Genomic DNA, 21,185 nt, shown 5'->3' with positions numbered 1-21,185 from the left:
ATCCTCTCATATCTTTAAACATTTATACCCTTTGGGGGCACATCTCATTTCATGTTATATTGTCTGTCCTTTACCTTCCCAAGTAGGTTGTAAGAGGCCATGGTCTTATCTTAGTCAGGTGTTTACCCCCGTGTAGAACAGTTTGTTCTATGGGGATTTGCACCTTGTAGGTTTATTGTTGAGTAGATGGATCTTACTAACAAGATTTTTTAAACCCAGAAACATGTTTAATGCATACTCATTAATTTTTGACTTTCATAAATTGATTTGAGAATATTTTTCACCCCTTTCCTCTGGGCCCAGTCATCTCTAGAAGAATGTTGGACACGGCTGACCTAGTGACTGTGTCTGGAAGTTACCGTAAACTGGGCCTTTGTCTTAGTTACATCATATTCTTATGGCTGCACATTGCAACTGATCTGCCACTTCTTATTTCAGGGAGAGTGGAGCAGAAAAGAGAACAAAGAGCAGCTTCAGGTAAGATGTTGACTAATTGGCCTCAGCTTTATGTCGTGTTTTTACTTCCACCTTGAAAAGAAAATCTATTTGCAATGTAGTATTCAAACACTCACCTAAAAATGTAATAGTTTATAATCCTAGACTTGACTGATTTTAAATTAATTAAAATAAATGAATGCATTTAGCTTTTTCACTTCCACATCAGTCATGTCCTTTTCATCCTATCTTTCTATTCAAACAAAAATGAGATGGCCTGTTACTTAATTTTTCCATGATTATCCATTTAAAAGGTAAGTGTTGCAAGCACCGATTTCAAAATATGAAGGTTGTAATCGTTGACAACGATTTCATCTTCCCAAATACATATGAATCTCGATTATTTTTCTTAAACCCATTCACGTAGCTGATGTTTTTCAGGACAGTGTCAACTACTTAACCAAGAAGAATCTTTACATTTTGGAGAAATTTTTAAAAACATTCCACTTCTAAATCCTAATATATATTCAGAAGTGAGTGATGCTTTGGCACAATGCCGTTGCACATAGTAGGGGCCAATATTTGCTCTCTAATACAAAAATGAGTCTTTACCTTTCCATATTTTCATCACTTGGCTTTTGGCTTAAAGTCATAAGGTAAGATAAATTTACCAATTAAATCTCTGCATAAGGGCAATCTTCCAGCTCCCAATGCCCTAAAATTGTCAATATTTGTAGAGAATTCTAATTTGGCATATACACCTATGTCCACCACCCTTCCGAAGTCTTCACCAACCCACTATTTTATGATATGTGAGAGCGCCCAACGTAAAGACACATTACTCCCAAACACTATCGTTTTTCATTTTTTTAGTCTGGTAACAATGTATTATGTGTGTTTCCAAACAGTGAAGTCAACAGAAGACCAAAATCTGTGTAAATCAAAAAATGTATAAACAGCCTAAGCCCCTGTCTCTTTTCTCCTTCCCAACCTTAGCTTTCATCTCAGACAACTGCGCAACTTACTGCCTGCATGATTTCCCTCTTATATGTTATTGTTTGCATTCTCCTGTGGCTCTTTAAAAACCTGATCATGAATACCAAGAAAAATGTGAAGGCAAGCAAGTATCTGGTGTCCTCACAGATGTGCTTACCTCTATTATTGCTCCTTGGGGGAAAATTATTTATACTGTTTCTGAAAAGCTATTGCTATGATCCTGTAGCTATGGGCTTAAAGAAACTTTAGAGTTGGGAAGAAAGCTAAATTGGCCAAAGTGTTAAACCAGATGCCTCTTTAAGTTCCCTCCATGCTCATAGATTCTGATATGCTGTGTGACCAAGGTGACACAAAGGACTAGAGAGAGAGGCAGGAAATGAACTCAGATTTCTTCATTCCTTATTCTTCCTGGTGTCCCTCATTCCTAAGCTTTCTTTTTAAATCAAAGTACTAGTCAGTTTGATACTGTATTAGGTTTCTTGCTTAATAAAATATTTTTCAATAGTTGGAAAATCTTTTTAAGGCAACAGGAAACACTAATCACCAGGGTTCTGAGGAAACTCCCTTTATTAATGGAGCTAATTTTCCCCAACTGATTCACAGCTTGTCAATGTGTCCCATTTCTATGAGAAAGTGCAGTCAAGGAGAACTAATGGACAGAGCTCAACTTATTGGGGACATTTTTTTGACTCCTCATTTCAAAGAACACAAATCCTGCCCTCGGGAAATCTACATCTGTAAAGATAGTCTGAGTTTTCAAAATTGAGACATAACCTTTGCCAGTGTGGTCCTAAGTATCACCATGTTCAATTTGTGGTGCTAGAATGAATGTCTGCCTCTTTATAAAGCATGTGCCTGAGATACCAAGAACATCATGGGCATCCCTGCTTCTCACTTCCTACCTGGACTTCTTTATATCATTCATTGTTCGTTCTGCTCAGATTCTATGTCCTGCCTGCTGTATTAGACAATACACCCCACACCCTTTGGCTTATATTGGGTCTATCTCCCAGTATGGGAGAAAGAATTTAGAAGAAAAATGTTGTAGACAAGAAAAGAAATTCCCCATTAAAATAGGGCTTGCCAGGACCCTCACTTTTTGGGTAGGTAAAGTTGGTTAATTCTTCATTTAAAGAATCTTGCACTAAGATGAAAGTTACAGAGGTAAGTTTTTACTCAGAAAAATAAATAACTTTCTAACAAGGAAACCTCTCCAGGACTGGAAAGAATGAGATTGTGTGAGTAAAACTGTACAAAGGTTGGGCCATCACCTGCAAGGGATGTTGATAAGAGATTCATGAAGAGTTTGGTTGGATCATTCCCAACGTTCTTTCCAATTTTATGTCTATGATTCTACTTACCATTATTACTTTATTGAAATGGTTCTACTGTGTGTGTACGGATCAACACAAAATAAAGCCTTCTAAATGGCTCACATTATATAACTGAATGAATCATGTTCCAAAACTTAGCTAAATCAGTTTAGACTGAGTTGCTTAGTAGAGCATATAGCTAATAGGGCTAAGACTGTGAAATAAAATTGTTCTATAGGATATCTAGCTTCTTTGGGGGAAAAAGTTGTTGATTGCAACCCCAGCTGTCATTTCAAGTATGATGCTGTTTTCGATAAGCCAGGAATGAGTCACAAGAGAATATGTATAACCTGATATCATTTTTGAAAAGCTATGGTAAGCTTAGTCATTTTTGAAAAATAATTCAAAGCATATGCCTCCTGACATTGGATTTGGAAACCCATGTCAAATTCATAAAACATGGCCAGCAACATCAAAGCTAAATTTGGCTATTTGGGTTGGTAAAGAATATTAAAAATATGTGGTGGTGTAATGGTAAACAGACAAATGTTAGGAGTCATGTTCCTGATATTGTCAATTACCCATTCACCCTTGATTATTTTAAGGACCCAATGTCCTCACCAGAAAAATAGAAAAAAAAGAAAAAAAAAAACAGCTATATGCCATAGATTTCTGCCTAAAACCTTTATTGAGTTTGAAGTGTTTTTATCTTATTAGGAGAAAAATCCCTTTTGAGGTCAAGGAATTCTTGCTCTTTAAAAAGCAACACAGCAAAAAATACAAAGAATTCTCGCAGAGAAAGGTGCTCCATAAACTATTATTTAGAAAAAGATAAATTAGAAGGCTTACCTAGGGTAGGCTATACAGACGCCATCTGTTAAATATATATTGTTCCAATTTTTCCAAAAAGGAGAACACTTTCAAATCCAGTTAAGTATTAAGTAAAGAATAGTCCTAGTGGACCGGAGAATGGAGTCATCAGTATAGATGATAATGAGTGTTTCAAAATGAATTTGCCTTCTTTTCATTTATGACATTAGAACATCCCTAAAGTTCAAGATGTTTTTTTCATTTGCATAATTTGCAAAAAGTAACCGGTAAAGAAGAACAATGCTATTTTTTTCTCAACTTAAAAGGTGGAATTTATTATTGGAAATTCAGCAAATGGTAGAACATCTGCTTTGCAAGTTTAGATCTTGCTACTTACTCTTTGACTGGGCTTTTCGCTTCTGTGAAATGTTCTAAAACAGAAATAGCACCTCCATTTTTTTTTTTGCACCTCCATTTTAAAACTTTTAAACACACATTGAACATGCAGTCATTCAGGTTTTTAAAAAGTTAGATACTGAATAAATCCTTCCATCTGTGCAGGAATAGCATGTTCATTTTCTTACACGTTACTCATTTATTGAATGCCAATTTTCAAGTGTATGCATATCTAGCGTGATTTTCATCTGTGCTATTACTATTTTGTAATGCTTTTTGCCACAGTTCTGATACCTCAAAAAACCCTCAAAAATAAACATGAGAAGACCTAATTTGTCATTGTCTGCATTACTGGTGACCAACGGTAAACATGAAGTTAACAGGCAGGTTGTGTTGCAACAAATACGTTTAAGTAAACTATCATTCTTGAAAAGTCTATCATTTCTTGGATTTTAATATTTTTTAATATTCGACATGTTTTATTCTCACTTTGAAAATCATTATTCCAGTTAGAATCAAGGTTGAAAATGCATACCATCCTAACTTGTTCCTAGCTTACAAAAGCTCTTGTTACTTAATAATACTATATAACATATTTGAAGGTTGCTAAGAAAGTAGATCTTAAAAGTTCTCATCACAAGAAAAAAAGAAAGTTTGTAACCATGTGCAGTGACAAGTGTTAACTAAGCTTACTGTGATGATCATTTTGTGATATATACAAATATTGAATCATGTTGTACACTTAAAATTAATATAATGTTACATGTCAATTATATCTCAATTAAAAAAAAAAAAACTCTTGTCTTGATTCCATCTCATTTAGCACCACAAAGAGGGCAGAGAAGGAATCTGAGGAGGCATTTAGAAGTTGATGCATTCAATTTGCTAAACATTTTTGCGGTCCAGGCTTTGTGCTTGAAACCGGAGATGCAGTGGTGAATAAGATATGGCATTAATGTTCATTCACTTTCTGGGGGAGAAAAACAAATGCATACAGATGATTATAATCCAATGTGAAGAGTGCCTTTTAGAGAATCATGTACTAGGTGTCCTGAGGATTTCAAAGAAGGGTTCATGGAAGAGGGGAGACTTGAGCTGATCCTTGAAGAAAGAATTGGAATTCACTAGATGGAAAAGGGGAAGGGCTGGCTTTCCAGAGATGTGAAGACAAGAAGAAGCATGGCCTACTGAGGGAAAGGTTTGTGGTTAAGTAAGACTGGATGGAGCATAGTCATAAATAGACAAGAGGCAAGAGATGTGGCCAGAAAAATAAGCACGAGCCAGAATTAACAAGGGCCATTTTGCCCTTCCATGGAGTTTGGCCTTAGGTGTGGGGAGCTAATGAAGGGCAAGGAATTACATGATCTATTTGCGTTTTATAAAAATCCTCTAGAGGAAGTGTGGATTGGAAGGCGAATTGACTGAAGGCGGGAAATCAGGTGGTATATCACTTTAATTATCAAAGAATGATAGGATGAAGGTCTGAGGGGTCTTTACTAAGACAGTGTCATTATCGAGGAAGCTAAGGAAATGAATGCAGATATATTTACAAGATAGAATTGACCTGTTTGATTGGATATGGGAGGTAGAGAAGGATGACTCCTAGGTTTCCAGCCTAAGAAATAAGATGAATAATGCATCCTGTGTAGGGAACACAGGAGGAGGGACAGGTCTGGTGGGGAAAATGATAAATTGAGTTATATCTTTGTTGATTGTAGTGTGACCTATGAGATATAAAGGCAGAAATGTCAAGAACGTTAAATAAGCAGCAGGCATTACAAGCCTGGAGCTCCAGAAAGAGGTCTGAGATGAAGGCTTGCCTTTCAAGTTGGTACCTGGATAAGAGTTGAAGCCCTGGTTATGAACGAGCTGCCCAAAGGGACACGGGGGTGTGAGAAAAGAGGCAGTGATGCGTCCTTGGAAAATCCCTATCATGAACAAAGAACACAGTAAGAGGAACCAGGCTGTAGCCTGGAAAGATCTAGGTTGTCTTGTGAGAATCAGCAGGATCCTCTGTCTCTGAATCCAAGAGAAGAAAAAAGACAGAAAGAAGACGAAGGAATTGGTCAAGGATGTCAAATGCCACAGAGCAATCATATAAAATAAGCACCTAAGAAACGTCCATTGGAGTTGGGGGAAAAAAAAATCTGCTGGTCACCACAAAGAAATTACTTTTTAAGAGTTCTATTAGTGAAATCCAGATAGCTATGGGTTGAGTGAGGGAGTAGAGAACAAATCAGAACAAATACGAACTGGTTCTTTTGGAGAGTTTGCCTGTGAAAAGGAGGAAGGAGAGAGACAGAATCATTATGTCAGGGAATCGATGTGTACTGAGACCTGCTATTTCAGGCTCTGTGCTCAGTGCCTTCCATTTTACCCTCAAAATGGCCTTGTAAACTTTGTTTATGGTCAACATTTTAAAAATTAGAAAACCGAGACGTAGAGAAGTTAAATAACTTGCCTTTGACTCCATGTGTTAACTGGTGGAGCCAGAAATGACACCGAGGCAGTGGCATTGAGCTTGTGTTGTCTGGGGAGATGTCTGGAGTGAACTGTTTGTGCTTTTCTCTTCCCAGCTCTGTGCTCAGTGAGGTCATGTAGGTAACTTCAACTGGCCATGGTGGGAGCATTTACACCACAGAAATTGACAAACGTTACAAACCAGAGTTGGTTGATTTGTTTGCTTGTTCCTGGAGAGCCAGTTGTTAAACACTGACAAGCACAGCACTGGGTCTCCATCTGAGTGACAGCAAAGCCTCAGCATTTCCCACTGCCTAGTATATGTGACTTGGCCAAGGTCACTTGGTTAGCTAAAAACAACAGAGTTGAGCGTGGAACCCAGACCTGTGATTCACATCCAGTCCTACACGCGTCCCAGGGCTTTGATGAAAAAATAAGTAAAATATTCATTCCTCACATTCTATACCCAAATGGTCCAGGTTGGTATAAACGATGTCTCGTCTTTATCCATGCTCTGGTTCTAAACTACCAGTCTTCTGCTTCGGCCTCCCAGGCAATCCATCTCTGGGGTGTTTGCTTTTTTAAACAGCTTTCCTGAAGCATTGACTCTCTGAACGATGTTAATGAAATCTCTTTAAAAAAATAACCAATCTTCTCCGGGTTTGTGGTTTCAGAACAGTATTTGTCAGCGAGTGAAATAAGTTATCTTAGATGCATTTTTCCATCCACAAAATGGAAGACAGACACACGGGCTGTTCATTAAAAGGAGTCCTGAAGAGTTTATTTTTAAACAAACTTCATTTTCCAGCTAGTCGAATTTATGATAGAGAATGAATAGCAGCACAGCTGTGCCACATTATTCAAAACTCCCTTAAATTTCATTGTATAACACTGCATTTAAAACAGTATGTGTATGCAAACTAAACAAATCTGAAACGATAAATAGCTAATGTGGGAGAGATTGCCATGTCACCCCACATGGTCAAAGTGCAGGTATGAAAACGTCTCCTGGAAATTCCCTCTGCATGTTTAATTAGGATTGCTGTTATGGTGCACAGAACAGGATTTATTTGCACAAAATTAAGGCCTGAAACATTCTTTAGGTGGTAGAGGAGAAATAGTCTTTTTAGCTGCATCACAATAGACTTTACCTTAAAGCAGTGTGGCTCATTGTAAAACTGAAAAAGAAGAACTTTTATCTGGATTGATTCTTGAACAACATATATGTGTTCCTTTTATCCACAAGATAAAATAAAGTTTTGTAATTTTGTTAGCCAAAAATTACTTCAGTCTTTCATCTTAAATATTCTATAAGAAAGCCACAAGGAATTCCCAATTAAAATGGAAAATAACTCAAATAAAACTGGACTTTTCAGGAGGCATATGATAGAGCTTATTAAGACAGTATAAGCCAAAGCAGTTCTCAATAAAATTAGGCTCACACTAGTTTGAATTTATTGTGGAAGTTGCACAAAAGGGCATCCGAGGTGTGTATATCAGTCAATATAATAATAACTACACTTTTGTCTGACCTGATTTGCTCCATTCCTGAGCATTCTAGGTCAATGCATATTTTGATTAGTTAAAAGTTGTACTTATACTAACAAAGGATTAAAAATGCCCACAGAAATAGAATATAGGTGATCCTGTGGCTTTCTTGTGAAAGGAGTCTTAAGTCATACCTGATTTTCCCACAGAGAAAACAATGAACTTGTATTTCTAACCAAAGGAACAGACGCCCAACTTTTTTTTTTTTCATAGAAATGATCACAGGCATTTCAATCAACTGTAAATGATACACTTGTACACGGTGTCACTGAAAACCTTCTAAAGGGAATGTAGTCATTTGAGCTGGGCAATACAGTAATCAATTGTATAAATTATCCTATTATCTCACTGAAGATCCCCGATAAGACGATTTGTAGGACAGGAGAGAAGCCAGGAGACTAGGAGGAAATAAGAAACACCTGCAGACTGCTCACCCCAGAAGTGAGGTTATGACTTGAGTGACAGTTGGAGGAACTCTGAACGGGGCAGAGCCTTGGTTGAAGCAGAGAGAGCCAGGAAGGGGAAGACCAGAGCCAAGGGATGCCTTCAGAAACAGCTGAGTAAACTGATCACGCATTCATACTGAGGGATTACTACACGAATTACATTACTGGTTTGAGAAAGCATATTTAATCTGTGTTCCACATGATCATCAGTGTCTTGGCTTCTCGAACCACTTATAGATGATGATCCTGACCACGGCCCATGCCTTTGTTTGAACATCTTTACCTCGTTTGAGTCCTCACAGAATGTCTCTTGACTCTATCTTTGCTTGCCTGCCTTTGCTTGTACATCTTCACCATGGAGTTATTAGCATGACTGTAAATCTGTAACACATTTCTTACTGCACAGAAACAATCTGTATTTCTCTGTCAAATGTGGTCCTTTCCTCCTCAAAAATATCCCTGAAATGCAATTCCACCCAAGCCTTCTCTGAAAACACAGCTTTCTATTTCATTGATAATTTGAGACAAAACGCCACATTCAACCCTGACTTTATTTAATGCATTTTTCTCTTGTGTTCTTTGTCCATTTTTGTACCTAATCTGCTGACTTCCCTGCCATTTTAAAATATTCTTGTGGGAACATATAGATAAGCAAATATGAACTATGTTAAATTTAATCTTTTTCATTGACCCCATAATACCTAGAAATACACTCAATCTTACTGGAGTAATATGGCTACTTTCCCTATAAGGTTTTAAAAAACTTTTTTAATTGCAATAAATACACATAACAAATGTTACCATCTTAACCATTTTTAAGTGTGCAGTTCAGTGGCATTGAGGACATTCACCTTGTTGTGCCAGCATCACTACCATCTAGCCACACAGCTCTTTCCATGTTGCAAAACCCAAACTCTGTACCTGTTAAACAACTCCCCATTTTTCCCTTCCCCCAACCTCTGGCAACCACCCTTCTACTTTCTGTCTGTATGAACTTGACTACTCTAGGTACCTCGTATAAATGGAATTATGCAGTATTTGTCTTTTTGTGACTGATTTATTTCTCTCAGTATAATGCCCTCAAGGTTCATCTATGCTGTAGCATGTGTCAGGATTTTCTTGCCTTTTAAGGCTGAATAATATTCCATTGTACGTGTATACTGAAATTTGTTTATCCATTCATCCATCAATAGGCACTTGGGTTGCTTCCACCTTTTGGCTATTATGAATAATAATGCTGCTGTGAACATGGGGGTACAAATATCTCTTTGAGACTCTGCTGTCAATTATTTTGAGTATATACCCAAAAGTTAAATTGCTGGATCATATGGTATCTTATAAGGTTTTAACTTAGGCAGAAAGAATGATTATATTTGTAAGATTCTCTAGATTTTATAGTTATTTGCTTGCTTATAGCTGTTTGCTTGCTTTGGTTTTGTTCCCTCTCTCTTGCTTTCTTCTAGATTAGCCACATCCCATAGAAATACAATTCAAACCCCAGATGTAAATTTAAAATTTTGAGTAGCCACAGTTTAAAAAGTAAAAAGAGGGCTTCCCTGGTGGCGCAGTGGTTGAGAGTCCGCCCACTGATGCAGGGGACACGGGTTCGTGCCCCGGTCCGGGAAGATCCCACATGCCGCGGAGCGGCTGGGCCCGTGAGCCATGGCCGCTGGGCCTGCGCGTCCGGAGCCTGCGCTCCGCAACGGGAGAGGCCACAACAGTGGGAGGCCCGCGTACCACAAAAAAAAAAAAAAAAAAAAAAAAGTAAAAAGAAATAGATGAGATTAATTTAATGATATGCTGTTTAACCCAGTATATTAAAAATATTATCATTTCAACCTGTAATCAGTATAAAAGATGATAAATGAGATACTACAAATTATGCATTTGCCAGACATGTAATGAATATTAATAGAGTACGTGGTACAACAGTTAAAGAAAAATGTAGTCCCACCAAAACAACAAGGTGTGTTTAATAGAAAATTGTTTTATACTGGTTCGGTTTTAAATTAAAATTTAAATTAATTAAAATTTAAAATTCAGTTTCTAAGTTGTCCTAGCTGCATAGCAGGTGTTCAGTAGCCACATGTGGCCAGGGGCTACCGCAGTGGACAGTGCAGAGCTGAGCATTTTCATGATCACTGGAAGTTCTATTGGACAGAGCTGCTCTAGGCTCTGATATCCCTGAGGGCCAGGAACTTGGATCTCTTTTTTATCAGCAAAGCTTTATCACCTGGTGCCTAGTAAGTGTTGAATATGTATTTGTTGGATGATCTACTAAAAGTATTTAGCAAGCTCTGCATTATCAAATGCTCTTCGTCTACCAGGCACTGTCATGGCACTGGGGCCTTACTGAGTGTGTTTATATCAGCAACATGTCCCGTCCTGGAACGTCCGTCCAGAGATTGAGGTCTTTGCAGGTTCTACGTTCTGTTTGCTTGGTTTCTGAGCTAGGTTTTGAATGAAATGGGAAAATGTATTGAAAACAAAGACAGAAGTTGCTTGTATGGTTCTGTTTTGTTCCTGGGGCCTCCCGCAGGGCCTGAAAGAATTAAATATTGGTTCAACAAATGAAGGAGGAAGTGGCCTTGTGAAATCCTCACACACAGAAAATGGCCCTGTGAGTTTCCTGAGGAAAGAAGTCCCTGAGAATGGTGGGAAGGAATTGTAAGGGGAAGACAAGAGAAAACCAGAGAAATGGGAACACACAGGAGAAGGGTATGAGCATCCTAGACGGTACATTTGAAGTAAGGAGAATTATCTGTAACCAACTCAGAGCCGTGAGCACTTCCTTATCCATAAATTAAAAGGCAAACTTTATTCGTTCTGCATATAAATTTCTGCAACCTAATTCCATTTGGAAGCGAAGTCATTCATTTATTCATTCATTTGTTGAACAAGTGTGTGCTTGCCTTCCCAGTGTCGGCTGTACCCAGGCCTTCTCAGCAGCGACAAACAGTAGTGCTCATTGTGTGCTAGGGGGACAGCTGTGCGCTGACTTCCTAGCAATTATAAGGGCATTTGTGGAGAGTCAAGCAATAGCATTCGAAATATCCTTAATCAGCGTGTTTATAGAATCATCACTATAAACTAAAAAAAAAAAAAAAATAACTGCCTCATATTCAAAATATGTAACTCATACTTAATTCAAATGTAACTATGGTTTTTTTTAAATATTAAATGACAATGTTAAAAAATCATTACAGTGGTTTAGCTAAAATAATTTTGGGCCTAAAATACCCAGCACATAAAGTGTTATGACTATATCATTTAGGATGATGTTTCTGATTGTTGAATATATTAGAAAGTTAGCATCTTCTTTCTTTATTTAACCTGATGCAAATGTACAGAATTTTTTTAAGGTAAAATGTAAATTCATTCCTAGAGTTTAGTTTACCTTTCTTGTGTTTATCAAGAAAACGAGAAAAAATCATTTTCCTCCTCCACATGAGGAAGAAAATCAAGAGAGATAATCAAATGAATACTTTTTAACTCCATAGCAGAAGTCTTTAAATAACAACTTCCTAACACATCTGGATTAGATCCTGGTTTCACACTGAGGAACCAATAATGTCCTATTCTTAGTATTCTAATTATAGTCACAATGTCTGAATTTCACTGAATTTTTCAGGAAGCATTTAAACTTGGCAGTAGTCAAAGTCATTGAGATTGTAAAAATCGATCAAACAAAAGGCCTGAAAGATGGATTTCGTTATCTCCTCTTTTTAAGTAACATGCAGTGATTGTTGGCAGAAATAGATAAAGCAAACAGATGCCTCTGATTAGCTTGCATTTTTAATCTTTTCACTCCAAAGACCACCCTGTTGTGTCCAGTATCATCACAGTAGGATCTAGTGCAGCGTAACTTAGGGATCATACTCTTTTTCCACTAGTAAGTGATCAGATTTAGCATTGTCACTCATGAGATAGTGTCAAAGGAATATCTTTGTTGGTGAAAAATAAAAGATTTGCATATAAGATGGCAGATATGATTAAACTTTTAGTTCATGTTTGCCGATAGAAATGTAAACACCAAGGTAAGATGTGACTAATTTCGATTTTTTTTTTAACAATTTGACTTCAAAACTTGTGTAAGTAGTGTAACACAGGCAGACCTCAGAGATATCGAGTGTTTGGTTCCAGAGCACCACAAGAAAGTGACTGTCACGATAAAGTGAGGAATTGAGGATAAAAGAAGATCCCTATTTTGGATATCTTAAGTTCGCGATCACTATTACCTACCCAGCTAAGACACTTCTTGACCATCTATTGCAGTGACAGTGGGGCTGGAGGAAGTGGGTGGATTTGAGAAAAGTTTGAAGAAAGAATAAACAGCACTTGGTTATTAATGGCAAGTGAGCGTGAGGGAATCTGAGAGGAATTCCAAGGCCCCTGATTTGGATGACTGAGGGTGCCAGTCCCTGAGAGCAAGCACTAGGGCAGGAGCATGGTTAGAAGAGGAGGACTTCATAGTGAAGTAGGCACGGTTTTAGTGCTTTGGGAAGACCTACAGCCATGTGCTCTGAACACGTTCTTATTTCAGTCTGGAGCTCAGGTGAGAGACACAGTTTAGAAATTTGGGAGTCAGTGGTGTAAACATAGTCATCATCAATGCCAACAAAGTCGATGAGATTACTCCAAAAACTCCTGTAGGGCGAAAACATAAAGAGACTGTATTTCAGATGAAAAGGAAAAGCTTGGCATGGATCATGTTGCTTAGCAAAACAATTCCGAAAATACAGAGAAGGGAAAGAATGATGTGTACACCCTTCCAAATCAGGTGAGTTATTTTATGGGCATAGCTCCTCTTCAGCTGGAACTTACAACGAGGGAATATTGGACCTGTGTGCAAGTCTCACAGTCAAAGAGCAAAACCTACAGCCATAGAACAGGGCAATAAAGAATTCAGAAATTGAGACTTGATCTTGAATTCTTAGGTAGTTACATACACAGTGTTGGTGAGAATGCAAAATGGTGCAATCCCTATGGAAAAGCAGTATGGAGATTCCTCAAAAAATTGAACTACCATGTACTCCAGCACTGCCTCTTCTGGGCATTTACCCAAAAGAATTGAAATCAGGATCTCAGAAGATATTTGCTCTCCCATGTTCATGGCAGCATTATTCACAATAGCCAAGATGTGGAAACAACCTAAATAGCCATTAACAGATGAATGGATAAAGAAAATGTGGCATATACATACAATGGAATGCTATTCAGCCTTTAAAAAGAAGGATATTCTGCAACACACAACAACATGGATGAAGCTTGAGGACATTATGCTAAGTGAAATAAGCCAGACCCAGAAAGACAAACATTATAAATATCCACTTACATGAGATAACCTAAGATAGCCAAAGTCATAGAATCAAAGAGTGAAATGGTGGTCACCAGGGTCTGAGGAGAGGGGGAAATAGGAAGTTACTAATCTACGGGCATAAAATTTCAGTCAAGCAAGATGCTCTCCAGTCCTGCAGTACAACATTGTACCTATAATCAACAATAACGTACTGTGCACTTAAAAATCTGCTAAGGGGGCAGATTTTCAGAGAACATCTGGGCTGGCTGATTATCTTCCAGGCAGCTAAGGTCAACAGGGGACAAGCCAGAAGTGATGGATGCAGGGCCCTGTGACAGGGGCTGCGATGAGGGTGCCAGTTAATAAAACAAACCTACTTCTTCTGACTCCAAAACCGGAGAACTCTCTCTGCCCCACAGCTGCCTCTTTAGAATAATGGAAGATCGGTGTCTGGGAGGAAGTCTGGAGATGATCTGGTGCTAATTTTTTATTTTACAAATGGATTAAATAAAGCCCTGAGAGAGTAACTTGTTCAAAGTCACACACCCGCTTTTGGGTGAAGTCTGTGCTGACATTGGGAGCAACCCTATTGGACTCTGATACTATTCGCGGGACTCTTTTCGAAGGAAATGAAACCAATTTTTGCATATGCCCTCTCCATGTCATGTGACTAAATCTACTCCTGGAAGAAGTCCAGGGTTAAGGTTAAGAGTATAAGCTCTACGGCTTCCCTGGTGGCTCAGTGGTTAAGAATCCACCTGCCAATGCAGGGGACACGGGTTCGAGCCCTGGTCGGGGAAGATCCCACATGCCGCAGAGCAACTGAGCCCGTGTGCCACAACTACTGAGCCAGCAAACCACAACTACTGTGAAGTCCATGCACCTAGAGCCCATGCTCCGTAACAAGAGAAGCCGCTGCGATGAGTAGCCCGTGCACCGCAACGAAGAGTAGCCCCCACTCGCCGCAACTAGAGAAAGCCTGTGCACAGCAACAAAGATCCAACACAGACAAAAATAAATAAATTAAATTTTTTTTAAGAAAGAGTATAAGCTCTAGTCTCAAATGACCAGGGCTGGAATCCCACCTCTGTCCCTTGGGAGTCATATGACCTTAACCTCTCTTGACTTATTCCCCTTATATGCAAAATTGAGATAATAATAGTATTATCTTATAGAGTTGTTATGAGGATTAAGGGGGAAAATACCTGTCAAGGCCCTGATGTCTAGCTCATGGTATGTTCACAATGAATTTTAGCAGACATTTTATTGCTTTTGATATTACTTTATATTACTCACCTCCATCTTTCAGCATCTGGGATGGAAATGTTAATAACACACACAGAGGTTTGTTTTTCTGGCATGTAGTGTGCATAAAACAAATATTTGTTGAGAGAGTAACAAAGGAAGGAAGAAAAGAAAAAAGAAAATGAGGGAGGGAGGCTAAGACATTAGAAGACCTTTCTTCACTGTCTGGCCCACGTTCTGAAACGTGGAAATGTACAAGGTATTTTTATTATGAATATTACCCCTTTTCTGATCTGCAAAATATGTAGCCATGCTTTTAAGATAATGTAGGTAAGCTCAAGAAGGAAGGTGTGTGTCTCCATGTGTTTCAGCGAGCTTCCTGCATCTCTTAGCGTCTCTGTTCGCTAGTCAGAGGTTCAGAGAGAACAAAGTGCTTTCCCTTAACGAGCTTGCATGTGGGACTGACACTTGACACAATGATTTCTTTTTTAAAATATTTGTTTATTTATTTATTTGGCTGCACCGGGTCTTAGTTGCGGCACACAGGATCTTCCTTGCGGCATGCAGGATCTCTCATCGTGGTGCATGGGTTCTTCGTTGTGACACGCAGGCTCTCTCTAGTTGTGGTGTGGGGCTCAATAGTTGTGGCACATGGGCTTAGTTGCCCCACGGCATGTGGGATCTTGGTTCCCCCACCAGGGATCGAACCCGCGTCCCCTGCATTGGAAGGCAGATTCTTAACCACTGGACCACCAAGGGAGTCCTGACAGAATGATTTCTATAACAAAAGATGCTTCTGTAGATGGTGGTGTGAGGGCTAGGAGCCTGCACTCTATGGCTGGACTGCCCGTGTTTGGATCCAGTACTTGGCAACTTTGTGACCTAGACAAGTTAAGTAACTTCTCTGAACCATGCTCTGACCTGTAAAGTAGGAATAGGCATTGTACTTACCAGATAAGGTCAAGGAACAAGTGACTTTTTATACGTAAGTGCCTAGCCTGGCATGCTGTTTATTCCTGGGCTTTGCCTGCCTCTCAAATGAGCTATAACTACTAAAGTTCAGAAGACGACCACCCAGAACATGGAGAGATGAGGTCATCAAGGTTAGATCTTGAAGAAGGAATGGACTTTGTCAAACAGAAGGAAGAGAGTTGGCTATTTCAGGCTTGGGAATAGAAATGGACTTGGCCTTGTATAGGCAAGTTCTGAGTTGCTCAGGTAAGCAGTGATCATATTTTAATGAGCACTGAATGCAGAGTTAGACAGGATGTGGTAACAGTGAGAAGCAAATAGAGATCTTGAGGAGGAGATTAGCACAGGCAAAGTGGTTTATTTAATGACTAATTTGGTATATTAACATTAGGATGGAGATTGAAATCAGGACATCAGTTTGGAGACCATTGCAGTAGTCTAGACTTTGATGTGCTCAGGATCTTGGAGGGATTGATGGGAGGTTAATATAAAAAAGAAGAATGAGTAGAGACATAGAAAGAAAAGATCAGAAGGTGACTGGAAACAGGTGTGAGGAGGAGATGAGGGGAATGTCAAAGTCGCAAGCCTGACTGGAGGAGAAGTCTGTGTAATAGACACACGTGTGCAAGTTCAGAGGGATGGGTGGTTTGTGGAAAAGGATTACGAGTTTCTTTCAAGTCTAGTCGCATTTGATCCAACAATAGGACACCCATGTGGAAGCTAGAATTTGGAGAAGCAGAACTGAAGTTCAGGAGAGGTCAGAGCTAAACGTCTATATATACTTGGGACTGAATCAAGTATAGGTGAAAGTGAGAGACAGGAGGGAGGGTGCAATTTCTGAGGAGATGGTAGGGCGAGAGTGAGGCAGGATAACATGCCAGCAAGTAATGGCAGTGAGAATCAGAGGAGGTGACATATATGACAGCACGTATGGGGGGGGGGGGTGATGAAATACAGCATAAATAGGAAAAACTTGGTGACTGCCCTGTTTCCTAGAATCTCAAAGCCAAAATGGACATTAAGACATTTTGTAGATGAGGGAATTAGGGCTCAAGGAAACTGATTTCATTGGTTTCCCCTGAGATAGCTGCAGAATCGGACCTGTCCCTTTTCAGTGCTGTTCTCACTTTACAGGCTCCCGCCTGGGCTCGTCCTGTCTCTCAGTGCCCAGCTGCATATGGTTCAATCTGTACTCCGTTTTACATAAAGCATACTGTAGAGTGCTGGGTTCCCCTGAGTGGGCAGCGTGCACTTGGCCAAGGGCAGAGCACAGAAGCTGCGTCAGCTAAGCAGGATTCCATGAAAGGGCGTGTTCAGTATACACACTGATGTTGGATCTCGCCCTGTTTCTGTTTTTCATGTGTACTTCCTTTAGTTAATTAACTAATTTTGCAATCTTTAGAAAAGGAAATAAGCAGTTTACCCATACACTCCTTACCTTTGCATACATATTAATTAAATAATTATTCCACTGCTTATAATACTGCTTCCCAAAAGATATTGAACTGTTTTATATGAAGGGGGCTCTAAATCTCAACTGCGTTTATAGCTGAATGATCGCAATAATTATTTTTTAAACCACATCAGTTAGAAATCGAAATAGCTGCTTTTGAAAATGCATAAAAGTGATGTCCCATGTCCAAACCGTTTGTACAACTTAACATAATTTTATTGAAGGGATTAGCCATTTGAGATCTCAACCTTTTTATGAATTTATTATGAAGTCATAAAAATCTTAATGCCTTTCTAATTTTCTTCTTGAAGGAAACAATTTGGAAAATGCCAAGGACAAAAACAGGAAGCATTTAACATAAACTGAAATCATTAATACTTAATGGAAAAGCATAATCCATTCCGAAGCATTTTAAAACAGCTACCGTAAAATCATTGCTTCTAGGAGGTGTTAAAAAACAAAATTCATCCAAGTAAATTTGAAGATCTAATTGGCCTTAAATGCTTCATGAATCGGTCAGCATCCCATCTAGCAAGTTGAGAGGAGCTCTGAGGAGGCTGTACAAGGTGGAAGGCTTTTATAGGCAGAAAGAGGAAGGGATAAGGAAAGATCGGATTACAGCATCTTCCTTTGGTGGATAAAAAGGGTCTCTGTGGCAGATTACCTTATTGGTGCTGACCAAAAAATTCCAAACTGACCAGTTAAGACTACATTCCTGGGGGAGATTCAAACTGCAGTTAGGTTAGATATTATGTTTCTGTTTGGTGACATGGGCTTAGCACAGGTGACTCCATTTTGGACCTGTTGTTTCTTTTTTAACAGAGGCTAGGTGGTTCTTCAAAACTGGTGCTTCAATAGCCAGGTGCTTCCCACACCTGGCTTCCCATGGGACCCTTGGGTCAGAGGTTCTTCTGTGTTGTTGTCTGTTCGCTGGAGGGGAGGGATGCCCTTTCAGGGTTTCTTCAATTTCAGAGTTGCAAAAACTGGTTCTGAAAATAGTTGGCAGTATCCGTTGGCCAAATTTATTTGCTGAAAATCCTTTTCTTTTGAACCAGTGAGGCCCAAGGTCAAGAAATACTTGGGTTAACTTAACGTTAACACAATAACAGGGTTCTTCTTTTGCAAACTTCCAAGACTATTTCATTACTTTCTGCCTTCTTCTCTCTTCTGCTACTGTGTTCTCTTGCTGAACACTGTTGAGCTGTCTCGAGCCCCCTTCCTTAGTGGTAGCAGCCCACCCAACCCTCCAGAGTTCTCTCTGTGCTGAGGCTCATGGGATGGAGGGAAAGAGCACTGAAATGCTAGACTTGGATGCTGAATTCTGGAGCCAAATCCAGTTCGATCTCTAGTTTTGTAATCCTGGGCAAGCTACCTAAACTCACTCTCCTTCTTCTTCTGCTTCCATTTTTTAAAAAATTATCTTTTACAGTAATTTTATGAAAGTAATGCCTATGCAGTATCAAAGGCCAGTAACTAGCCTTCTCTTAAATGATTTCCCTGACTAAGCAACTCTCTCCCTTCCCTAGATATAACCTGCTGACTGATGCTCCCAGCCAGCTCACCACCAGGGCCTCACCTGCTGTCTCTTGAGCCCTCCTATAAATTCTGAGCCCACCTGTGGGGATGAATATGGACCAAGAATTAGATGTGTTTGTTCCCATTGTACTTCTTAATATAATTATTCAATTATAAATTATATAAAACCAATGACATATGAATGCATAAAAGAATTTCTATAAAAATGTTTTGGAAAAACTCAAAGTTGAGTGACTAAAAGTAAAAAGCTACAGGATCAGGTGTAAAAATAAAATGATAAAATATTAGGAAAAAACTCAAATCTAAAAGGATTCCACTTTGTGTCTTTAAGTTCTCCATCCACTTTAATGGAATAGAAAATAGGAAATATAGATGATGATGATGGGTGTGGTTTATGTAAAAAAGTGAAAAACTGGAAACACGTAGTTACATTCCATAAGCAGAAATCCAGGTCATATTCCCACAGGATTCTTCTGGTATTAGATTAGATGAGATTCACATAAAGTGCTCAGCATCATGTCTGATATTTAATAAGGATTCAGTACATGTTAGCTGTTATTGTGGTTACTATTGATTTAATAATTGTATATCCAGGTGATGTTAAAAGGAAACAGGAAAGAAGGTAAGGTGAGACCAAACCAATATTACAAAATAAAATATCTTAAACCCAGCAACCAAATGTTATACAACAAAGGACCTAAACTTCACTGTGAAAAACATTTTTGTATCAAAATATCTTTATGTTAAACTAAGAGGGTATTGATAATCACATTTATGACAGGTATAGCTGGAGAAAAAAAAATTCATTCATGAAATGTAACCCTGTTTCAATTTTAACAACAAATTGCCGCATGGCCTTAGGAAACTGCCCAACCTTTTCCTGTCTTTTATTCTCTGTTAGGCAAGGATGATGATAACCCAACTGAATAAATTTATCATGCTGCCAGAAGAATTACTTTCAGAAAAGTACATTATAGGCATATTTGTGTTTCGTCACTTGAATGTGAGCTCTGCTTGGCTGTGCTACTCATGCTGCATAGAGCTCTCGAACCCTCAGAAGAAGGATCAGTGAAATGCCTTTTTTAAAAAATTGATTTCCGGCGGCATGTACTGTATGTGGAGCAGTATACAGTGAAGCGGAGGCAGAGCGGCTCCGTGAGCTCCTCTCCACTTTCCCATAGAGAACCCTTGACTGCCTGCTGAGGGCGAGCCACACACATGGCCTCATGCCCAGCGAGCCCGCGAGGTCACTATCATATAACAAAGGCTTAGCTGCAGTTCATCTTCCTCCCTGTGTACTTTCCATTTGCCTTCTTGGAATCCTGCTGCATCACAGAAGCTGGAAGTTCTGATTTTCCATTGAAATAACAATGGAAAGTCTTGACTTACCACCATGTGGCAGACAGGGTCTTGGTGCTCCAGCCGGGTGTCAGGCCTGAGCCTCTGAGGTGGGAGAGCCGACTTCAGTACATTGGTCCACCAGAGACCTCCCAGCTCCACGTAATATCAAACGGCAAAAATCTCCCAGAGATCTCCATCTCAACGCTAAGACCCAGCTCCACTCAACGACCAGCAAGCTACAGTGCTGGACATCCTATGCCAAACAAATAGCAAGACAGGAACACAGCCCCACCCATTAGCAGAGAGGCTGCCTAAAATTATAATAAGGTCACAGACACCCAAAACACACCACCAGATGTAGACCTGCCCGCCAAAAAGGCAAGATCCAGCCTCATCCACCAGAACACAGGCACTAGTCCCCTCCACAGGAACCCTACATGACCCACTGAACCAACCTTACCCACTGGGGGCAGACACAAAAAATAAGGGGAACTACGAACCTGCAGGCTGCAAAAAGGAGACCCCAAACACAATAAGTTAAGCAAAATGAGAAGACAGAGAAACACACAGCAGATGACGGAGCAAGGTAAAAACCCAGCAGACCTAACAAATGAAGGGGAAATAGACAGTCTACCTGAAAAAGAATTCAGAATAATGATAGTAAAGGTGATCCAAAATCTTGTAAATAGAATGGAGAAAATACAAGAAAGGTTTAACAAGGACCTAGCAGAACTAAAAAGCAAACAAACAGTGATGAACACAATAAATGAAACTAAAAACTCTCTAGAAGGGATCAATAGCAGAATAACTGAGGCAGAAGAACGGATAAGTGACCTGGAAGATAAAATAGTGGAAATAACTACTGCAGAGCAGAATAAAGAAAAAAGAATGAAAAGAGTTGAGGAGAGTCTCAGAGACCTCTGGGACAGCATTAA

The 21,185-nt window shown here is 39.3% G+C and overlaps 1 protein-coding gene across 1 annotated transcript in view; it reads left to right on the top strand.

Annotated features, from left to right (window-relative positions):
• CHST9 (carbohydrate sulfotransferase 9) overlaps positions 1 to 21,185 on the top strand; it is a 201,066-nt gene that overhangs the window by 71,605 nt on the left and 108,276 nt on the right. Inside the window, exon 2 of the mRNA XM_024120989.1 lies at positions 439 to 477. Coding sequence (XP_023976757.1) covers positions 439 to 477 — 39 coding nt within the window. The remainder of the gene's footprint in view (positions 1 to 438; positions 478 to 21,185) is intronic.

Source organism: Physeter macrocephalus, chromosome 19, assembly GCF_002837175.3.
Source record: "Physeter macrocephalus isolate SW-GA chromosome 19, ASM283717v5, whole genome shotgun sequence".
In the NCBI taxonomy this organism is placed as follows: domain Eukaryota; kingdom Metazoa; phylum Chordata; class Mammalia; order Artiodactyla; family Physeteridae; genus Physeter; species Physeter macrocephalus.
The sequence above is the reverse complement of the archived record's forward strand: the minus strand, read 5'-3'. Positions and strand labels throughout refer to the sequence as shown.